Genomic DNA, 9,817 nt, shown 5'->3' on the forward strand with positions numbered 1-9,817 from the left:
GGGGGGGGGTGTGGTTGTATGTGGGGGGGGTTGTGGGCAGGTGGACAGGTGTGTGGGTTTGGGTGTGATGTGAAGGAGCATGTGGGTGTGAGTATGGATATGTAGTGTGGGTAGGTATGGGGTTTGTGGGGAGATGTGTGTGGGGGGAAGGTGGCTGGAGTGTGTGAGGGGGTGTGGGTGCATGTTTATGGTGGGGTGTGTGTGTGGGACACCCTACAAACACACACACACACATACACACACACCCTCTGTCCCTCCCTCACTGCTCTGTCTCTCTCTCCCCCTCCCTCCCTCATTGCACAGACACACAGACACACCCACCCCACCTCTTGTTCCTGGCTCGAGGGTACTGGCATGGGCAGTGGCTGGCACACGGATGACAGCTGAGTGGAAGTGTGGGGCCCGCACTGGTGTCCCAGGGTCAAGGCTGACAGCCCCAGGGTCCCAGGCCACAAGACTGTGGCAGAGGCTTCCAGTTGGGACGGCAGGGGCAGAGAGTGGGGAGTGGAGGGGAGAGAAAGGAGCTGGGGGGAGGGGCAGGGCCGGGAGGGCCTTATTGCTGCAGCTGCTTAGTCCTGCTGCCAGTTCCCCCTGGGTCCTACTGCTGCTGGCTCCAGTCATCCTTGACAGGCAGCCAGGGGCAGATAAATATTAATTTTCTAAATTTTTTAGATGCCCCGCAAGCCAGATAGAATGGCTTGGTGGGCCGGATGTGACTCTCAGGCTGTATTTTGCCTGTCCCTGCTCTGTCAGGAATAGTTCTCCATGTGCCCACAATTCAAGTCAATCCAGCAGACAAGCTGGGTCCAGGTTCAGAACAGATCCCACTGGAATGCATGTCACATCTTTGACTAAAGTGCCACTGATGTGTGATAGACAGTGCTGGCAGCCCTGTGCCATCAGGATATCAGGATAAAGCTAATTAAATTGCAGCAGGAGCAAAGCTACACGTAGCCATGCCCATTCTAAGCGCAGTGGCAGGCTGCCCTTGTTGATTAACAGTTTACTGTAGCAAGTGTTTTTTACCATCTGGAATCACTGACAGATCCTGCTCAGAGCACTGAATCCTCACCTCCATCCGGGCCATGGTCTGCATGTGTAGGGGGTGGTCCTTTAAGAACTTCCCAAAAGCAACCCTCTTGCTGGCATAGTCTCTGCCCAGATTGATGATCCTGGACAAAAAAGCACAGTCAAGCACTGAGAGTTAAAGGCTGTGGCCTTCACATTCCCACTCACATCAAAGCCTCCCTCCTAACTAGCCCAGAATGCCCCACCCCACAGCAGAAAGCAGGGAGATGCCAGCCTGCAGTGCTGTTCACGTTGCCCCACAACTCCATACTTAGACACAATGGCTCCTCATGCACCTGAACTGTCATGTCTTAAACCAAAGTAGTCCAAAAGACAGCCTATGTGCTGCTGGCATCCTCAGAGAATCATTGAGTTGTTTGAGGGAAACCAGGGGCTTGAGTTTATCTGCTACAAACTTTTGAGCCTCTGATCCCTGGGGAAGTCAGGAATGGTCTTTTTATCCCAAAGTAATTCCCAACTCTAATCGCCCTCCTCAGCTGCTACCCTGAGCATCATGTCCATCCCTCTTCCATCCAGGGAGGCCAGCAGATCTCCTTGCTGTCACACATGTTGGCTGTTCCAGCAGGACCACAAGAAATTGCTATCTGGACTCCTCAGAGCAGAGTTCATGTGTCTGAACAGCACCTGACACACAGCAGGGCCCCAATCCAAGTGTGATCCCTTGTGTTACACTACAAAAACCAGACAGGATTTCTCTGGTTCCAGACCATGTTACCAGGTGTCCTGATGAATTCAGGACAGAGGAGTCAGTAACTGTCAGTGGCAGTACCTCAGAGCCCTCAGCAGATGTAAAGACAAGGAGTTACATCAATCTATACTAGCTTAAGATATGGGTCTGTCTGTGCCTGGGGACCTAGCAATGGGAAAATATACATTTGGGGACATTGAACAAAACACCTAGGAAGTTTAAAGCCAGACTGTTCTGAGACAAGGTTCCAGAAACAACCTCCTGCCAATTCCCCAGCATTGCTTGGCTCCCATACTCATCCCCACAACAGCACAGTACAGCTCACAACTACAAAAAGGCCCTTTGTCCTGACTGTTTGCTCCCTCAGTTGAGTGGAGATCCATGCTGCCTTCACCTCTTCATGACAGACACTGAGCTGTTGACATTGTGGATCCTAGTTATGGTCAACATGTTGGCAATGGAGGCCACTCCCCGACCTTCAGCAGAGATCTGAAAGCATTAAGGAATAAAGGCAAAAATAAAACTTCCCTTGAATCACCTAAGGAGACTCTTGCTTTGTTGGTTGGGTCAATGGGCTGATAAAATAAACTCTTCCCTCCATCTCTATCTGCCCTCAGACAACTGAGAGATCTCTTACCTTGAAATCTTTACCTTTTATTTTACCTAAATGTGTTTGCCTGTTATACAAGTCCATTCCCTTTAAGTAGAAGAGAGAAGCAAAATCTATTAGTGTGAGATCTCTCCACTCCTGCCCTTTGCATACCCGGTGTGCCTTGGCTCCATCCAGCAGCAGTTCAGCTGTTGGCACCTGCCTTGTGCCCAGCTTCTCCTTGAGCCTTTGCACCTCAACGCCATTCAGCTTTCCCTCCTTATCTCGGACTTCCATGAAGAACAGGGACAGGCCTCTGGAGCCCTAGGGTCATCAAGAAGAAACACAAGAGAGATACTCCTTTGCAGGGAGCTCTTAGCTGGCAGAGTAAGGAGGAGGATTCGGTCATGGTAAAGAGGGAGAGGGATGCAAAGAATTCCCTTGCTCCCTAGGCTCCTCTGTAAAACAGACCTGTTCTACTTCTCCATGAACATCCATGATCCTTGCCAAGGTCAGCGTCATGTCTGCATCGGTGGCAGATGTGAACCATTTAAAGCCGTAGAGGCAATATGTGCCATCTGCCTGCTCTCTGGCCACTGTCTCAGTGCTACAACCTGCAAGAGAAGAGCATAAGCTCTTGACTGGATAGGGAACACCTGCATCATCCTGTGCCGATTCATGGATGAAGCAGAAGCTCTTTAAATTACTCCATGCTGTCAAGATGAAATATGGGTGGGCAAGTAATCCCCAAGTAAGACATGCAACCAAGAGGATACATGAGAATGTACAAGAACCCTGCTAGAGTGCCGTGGGTCAGAAATGCAAAGTGGTTTACAGGAATAGTCACACAACGCTACAAGGGGAATAATGCGGCCAGGCACGGCAGAACAGCATTTGGCTAAGGAACAAGCAATAAGGACTAGGATCAGAAGCAGGGTCTTGTGTATTTCAGTGATGTGCAGTGCCCTCATTCCTGTTGATCAGGGTTGAATTCTAGAGGTGGGCACTGGAGCAGCATTGGTGGAAGCGGAGGCTGTGTGTCAGTGGGCAGGAAGGCTTGGTTTTTGTTGTAGGTAGATTGTTAGAGCTGTCCAGGGGATTTAGATGCTTGGATTGTATTGAAGTTTTCTAAATCTGCTACAGAGCCTTGAAAGCCACCCACAGTATTTTTCATTTTTGCTAACACACCCCATGCCGGTCAGTGGAGAAGCTTTTAATACTGTGACACATACCAACATCAGAGCCTCCTCTGCGTTCAGTCATCCACTGGCCAGAGGTCCAGAACTTCCTTGGGTCACGAGATGTCAGGTGACCAAAGGCTTTTTCCAGAGGCCCAGATATACCCAGAGTCTGTGGGGGCAAAGGAAACCCAGAATTTCTGAAAAGAGGAAAAGCACCAGCTACACCTTTCACTGGCAGCATTAGACAGATGCCTTCAAAAGCTGTGGATTGTTAACTAGGCACCTGACCTTGGGTCAGAAAAGGCAGTCTCCAGCCAGGTCAGGAGATCACTGAACAACACATATGTGTGTGCCTGGTAAGTACTGCAGAATCTGTGACGTGACCCAGCAGGTACTTGGGCTGGGCTGGCAAGAGCACTGTACAAAGATACAGATAGATGCTCATTACAAAGGGACATAGCTTGCGAGATAATGAGCACTTTCTGTTCTCCTTGACTTCAGCACCTCTTGAGATTTGTCCTAAGGCAACATCATGTGCATCTAATCAAAATTCATTTCATTAGCACTCAGCAAGCTGTGGGAATAACCCCAGAGTATTTGCTCACTAAGCAGCATGTTCAGGCCCAGGTACTCTGCAGAGACTCTGAACCTGATTCCCTCTGCCTTGAACCATGCATAGACACATGCATAGGATCATAGGACAGTAGGGTTAGAAATGACCTTGTGAGGTCATGTAATCCAGCCCCCTACTCAAGGCAGGATCATCCCTGACTAAACCATCCACCCAAGTGTCTGTCCAAACTGTTTTTGAAAATTTCCAAGGATGGAAAGTCCACAACTGCTTGAGGTAGCCTGTTCTGCCTAATCTCCAGCCTAGATTTCATCAGCTGCAATTTGAGGCCATTGCTCCTACTCCTGTCCCCTACAGCCACAGAAAAAAGCCCATCTCCATCCTTTATAATTGCCTGTCAGGTATTTGAAGATTCAAATTGCCCTTCAAGTATTTGAAGACTCAAATTCAAATCCTTCATCAGTCTTCTCTTCACCACATTACATAATCCTACTTCTTTCAGCCTTTCCCTTTAAGTCATGCTTCCCAGGCCTCTATAAGCATATTTGTTACTCTGAGCTGGGCTCTTTCAAATTTGTCCACATTCTTCTAGAAGTGTAGGGCCCAAACCTAGACAGAGCCTCCAAGCAAGGCCTCACCAGTGCTGAATAGCTCAAAAGAATCACTTCCCTTGATTTGCAAGTCACACTCGTTATAAATCAGTATACTGTTGGCGTTTTTTTGCAACAAGAGCACATTTTTAGCTCATGTTCAGCTTATGGTCTCCTGTAATCCCCCAGGTTCTTCTCTGCAGTACTGCAGTCTGGCCAGTCATTAACCAGTCTGTAGTTGTACATGCAATTATTCTGTCCCAAGTGCAGAACTTTGCACTTGCCCTTGTCAAATTTCTTCTGATTGATTGCAGACCATTTCTCCAGTCTATCCAGGTCTTTCTGAATCCTAGTCCTTACCTTCTAGAGTGTCTGCAATATGACCCGACTTGGCATCATTTGCAAATTTGCTAAGTGTGCACTCAGTCCCCATCATCCTACTTTTTTTTTTTTTGTTAGACTTGCCTCCCAGGGCATCTTGTCCACCACTTCCCTGAGTTTGCTAAAATCTGCTTTCCTGAAGTCCAGTGTCTGTATCATGATGCACTCTTTCCTACTTCCCCTTAGGCTCTAGTCACTATTACCCAAAGTATTTCCACTTTCACATTCTCAACTAATTCCTCCATTTGTAGCTAGCAAGTTGAGATCTTACTCCCTAGTTATCTTCTTTACCATCTTGAATAAAAAACCATCTGCAACATACCAAGATTTTGCTGGACTGTTTGTGCACTGATGTTTGCCTCCCTGCTGATGTCCTGGTAATTAAAGTCCCCCATGAGAACCAGGTCCTGTAATCAGGAAGCTTTTCCAGTTGTTTAAAGAAGGCTTTGTCCACTAACCTCTTCCTTCCTCCTGGTTTAGTGGCCCTTAGCAGATGCCCACCATGACATCCCCCTTGCTGCTCTCCCCTCTAACCTTTACCCAGAGGCTTTCAACATCAAGCAAAGGAGATATAAAGTACTTGAAGCCAAACCCCCAGCTCAAGGAAATCAATGGAGCTTGGCTAATTTACACCAGCTGAAGATCTAGCCCACTACATTTAGCAATCACTCTGCACAAAAGCTTATGCAGAGTGCAAGGAAACGAAAAATTAGGACCTCAGTGGCATGAAGTGCAAACAAGTGGAAGACTATATTCCACATATGTGTATTGCAGAGTAAGATCAAAGTCCTGCTGAGCTTGGTGCAGTATATAAATGCAGTAACGGATTGTCCTTGACACAGAGCTTGAAATCAGTGAGACAGCTGGGGCAGAAGGAAGGGAAATGAACCCCCCAGGTCTTAGAGCAGGTCTGTTGCAAGAACACACTCCAGCTCTTATGCAGCCCAGTACAGCTTCCTAGCCATGAGCCCATGATGTCTCTGCAATGAATGCAGATATCTGATATGCCATTGCCTCTCCCAGTGCATGACTAGCTGTACTCTTACCTCAATAACTTTGGCTGCTCCATCGGTCATGGCCAGTGGGCAGGAGAATAAGCCAGAAGAGGCTGCATATAAGTATAACTTGGTGATCTGATGCACACGGCTACCAGAGAAAAAAAATCAGGTATAAACATGCCTCGCAGAAATTCAGAAGCAGCAAAAAGAAAGCATCTTAACTAGAGAGAGATGAAGAGGTCACCTCCAGAAAATCTAGGTCTCTAGTCCACAAGGGATATAGCTGAGGCAGGATAAGAACCTGTATCCTGGTCTCAGCTTGTTACACCAGGGGCAGAACGGAGCTCAAGAAGCAGCAAAGCTGCTACTGAACAGTAATAATCATGTGCAGTAGTGTAACTTGGGTGGGTGAGCATCCCAGATGTGGACTTAGAGGAGGTATCAGAATGCTGCCAGGCAGGAAGCATTGGCATTCCGGGCAGGAGCAACCACGGGGTGTTGCTTGCCCCTACTGCAGCTGCCAATTTTTTGCTGCCAAATCTGCCTTTGCTGGTCACTGCTGGCAATGAAATTTGGCAGCAACTACAGTAGGGACACATGCAATGGTTGCTCGGCAGCTGCTCTGTTCACTTCCCAGCTGCTAGTCAATACCAGCCCCTTCCCCGCCTCCCTAAACCTTAGCAGCATGAGGCTTCTTTGCACCCTACTGCCCCTGGCCCTGGTCCTTGCAGCAACACTTCACAGACCCTCCTCCCACAAGAGACTTAGCCCAAGCGTGTGAACTTTACCAGTTACACTTCTGATCATGATCCCTCCTTCCTGGCTTTTGACTGCAGGTGAAGGGCCATGGTGTTACTCCACCTCCGTGTCGGAGTACTCCACTCTGATTCCTGTGCCTCAAGCCAGAGCTGCACCAGGCTCTCTCAGGCCCAAAGGGTTAGGTAGGAGCACTGTAATTATGGCAAACTGGGCAGCTAGCTCTGCCTGATCACTGACGATGAGAGGGATTACAATAAATGGAGATACTGCTAGTCCATCTGGGGCAGACATGTGGGGTTGCTTATGCATCATTTTATAACAAGAAGAACAAGAACAAGCACATCCTGCAAGGAAGGCATAATTTGCAAGAGGCACTCAGCACCACACACAGGGTTGGGACCTAGAAGGCATGTATGTACAGGACTGCAGGGTAAAGCTGATGCCCATGTGGTTACCTCCAGTTGGCGTATCTCCGCTCGTAGGCCTCAGCAACTAACCCCTCCTCTGCTGCAATCTCTTTCAACCTCTTCCAGGCTGGGCAGGTGATGATGTGGTCCACACGTTGCCCCCAGGCATTGTACTGCTGCAGTGCAGGGGGGTTCAACTCACACTCACGCCCCAGAGAGTCAATCTCAGCTACCACACGGGCCCCAAACCTCTCTAGGTCCAGGCTCACCTCCTCTAGCACCTAAGAAGCAGCACCAGAGAGACCTCAGAACATGTCGTGTAGAGTAATGATCACTTTCCCCACTGGTTCCCCTCTATCCTAGTTTTTCTGTAGCGTCTTTAATGAGTCAGGACAGCAGCCTGTCTTTTACTGTGCGATCATATTGTCACTCAGCTGTCACCCTGCCTCCTCTTTCCCACCCTGCCTCCTCTTCCCCTTATCAAATTCCCCATGGCAGCCTCTCCAGGTGTTCAAACAGAAGGATTTCAATTGCAAGGAACACCCCTGCCAGTGATGGGAAGTCTCCAGCTGCATTGCAAGTCTTATCCTTGGGATCAGAAGTTCATAATCCATTCACTTCCAAAAAGAAACCTTGTTTGGGCACTAGCCAGGGACCTGGGATGCCCATTTAGACCCTCTGTAAGTTTTCAGAATGTATTGGGACCCCATTTAAAAAATGAATAAAAAAAATAGTGTAGATCCAGGAGCTAGATCTGCCAGGTGTTCCATGCTCCCATGGAGACAGAGCCAGAGCAGCTGCAAAGGTTAAGAGTAGGGGCAGGCACCAGGTGTGGACAGCACTAGTTGGGGGACAGGCATGGGGTGGGAGATGGCAAGTGGCAAGGTGGAACAAGGGGCATGGAGAAAGCTGCCTAGCCTCCAGCTTTTTTTTTCCCCTGCCAATCTGCCAATACTTTTCCTGTGGCAGTGTTGGGGGGATGAATTTAAGAGGACCGTCCAATAACTAGGTTCTACACATGAAAAATTAAAACAAACTTATAATTTTCCATGTCTAGAATCTAATAACTGGGGGCATTGTTTTAAATTCAGTGTCATCTTGGATTCGGGTAAACATGGTACACCTGATGACTGGACTGTTTAGATTTACGCATTAACACACGCACACACAAAACTAAAACCACAGGCCCTATTCCTAAGAAACCCTATCCCTAACACTTCATTAACCCTTTTTCATTTGTACGGGAGCATACCTATGTTTCATCAATATTTTTCATCAGAGTATCTATTCAAATAAATATATTCTTAGGGAACACCGGCTACAGCCAACTGTACTTGACCAAGGTTCAACACTGAAGAAGAAAAAGGATTTTTTGGTAAGAAGGGGTTTTCACCACAGTAATCACTGTGTCCCAAACATGTCCCAGCTACACAGTCTCAGTACCAGAGGTGAGGAGGGTTGCGGTACATGCGTGCATGCACACTTTCATACACACATACGTAAATCAAACCTTGGAAGGGAGGTGCGCTTTCAAGTAACCCTGAAGAAAAGCATCTTCCAGATATGGATTCCCAATCTTGGGTTGCTCTTGAAAAAAGGTCCCAGTTGCAGTCCTGGCAAAGGGCACCTTCAGCTCCTCTGAGGTATGCTTGTCCCAGGCCTCAGTTTGCTCTCTCTGGCCTGCAATTCTCTTGATTCCTCTACAACTCAAAGCCCAGCACCTCTCCTGGAACCGAGGCAGTAAGCAGCCCAGGATCATTGGATGGCCACTGGTGACAGGGCTCCACATAGGTAAGTGACTGATAAATCCGATCCTGTAAAACATATGAGTTAGTCCAACTGTCTGAGTTCAGAACCGTCTGTGTTTGATACCTAATTGAGGACTGTCTGTATTTAACTATTTAAACAGTACAGCAGTTCAGAGAGCAAGGGTTTTTGGTGGGACTCTCTTTTTCAGGGCTGGCTTTCCAGCAGCTGCTGCCCTTTGCACCTGCTCTTGTCAAATTTCTGAATATCTGGAAGAAAGGTCAACAGGAAGGGAACAGCAAACGGCACAGCACTGCAAAGAGTACATGTTGGAAGATTTAAGGCAGCGGTACTCAACCTTTTTAAACTCAAGGCATGCATCCAAAACTATAATATAAACATTATGATTCTATTATTCATTAATTTGTTAGTAACTGATTTGATCATTATATATTATATTCAACCCACTGCTATTGTCACTGCAGCTAGCAGGAATTGTACTGTGTGCCTCCTTGCAGAGCCAGATTGGAAAGCGGCTGTGGCAGAAGCACCCACTCTTGCTGCAGATCTTTCAGGTTTGGCTCTGATGTGCTTCCTGAAGCCAGAGGTGGGTGAGGCAGTTCTACCTGCTGGCAGCAGCAGCCTGGAGATAATTACAGTAATGGAATAAAAAATAAATAAATATTATGTGGGCAACACGCCTTTCTGCTGCAGCTGCCTCTCAGTTTGGCTCCATTATGCCTCCTGAAAACAGAGGTGTGGGGGGAAATTTCACCGCACAACAGTAGCAGTTGGCAGCAGCAGCAATGACCATGTTG

At 47.9% G+C, this 9,817-nt stretch overlaps 1 protein-coding gene across 3 annotated transcripts in view; it reads right to left on the bottom strand.

The window, feature by feature from the left end:
• Positions 1-9,817, bottom strand: part of LOC102369183 (acyl-CoA dehydrogenase family member 11-like) — a 28,288-nt gene that overhangs the window by 14,977 nt on the left and 3,494 nt on the right. For 2 of the 3 annotated variants that reach the window (XM_006016824.3, XM_025193427.1), the window contains 8 exons: positions 8,764-9,067; positions 7,302-7,534; positions 6,136-6,235; positions 3,599-3,716; positions 2,838-2,980; positions 2,541-2,690; positions 2,172-2,266; positions 1,073-1,172 (listed from right to left, as the gene is read on the bottom strand). In XM_006016824.3, the coding sequence (XP_006016886.1) occupies positions 1,073-1,172; positions 2,172-2,266; positions 2,541-2,690; positions 2,838-2,980; positions 3,599-3,716; positions 6,136-6,235; positions 7,302-7,534; positions 8,764-9,067 (1,243 nt within the window). Of the gene's footprint in view, positions 1-1,072; positions 1,173-2,171; positions 2,267-2,540; positions 2,691-2,837; positions 2,981-3,598; positions 3,717-6,135; positions 6,236-7,301; positions 7,535-8,763; positions 9,068-9,467; positions 9,643-9,817 lie in introns of those variants that run through there. The other variant, XM_025193420.1, reaches the window with a different exon arrangement.

The sequence above is a fragment of the Alligator sinensis genome, unplaced genomic scaffold (assembly GCF_000455745.1).
Source record: "Alligator sinensis unplaced genomic scaffold, ASM45574v1 scaffold216_1, whole genome shotgun sequence".
NCBI classification, from domain to species: domain Eukaryota; kingdom Metazoa; phylum Chordata; order Crocodylia; family Alligatoridae; genus Alligator; species Alligator sinensis.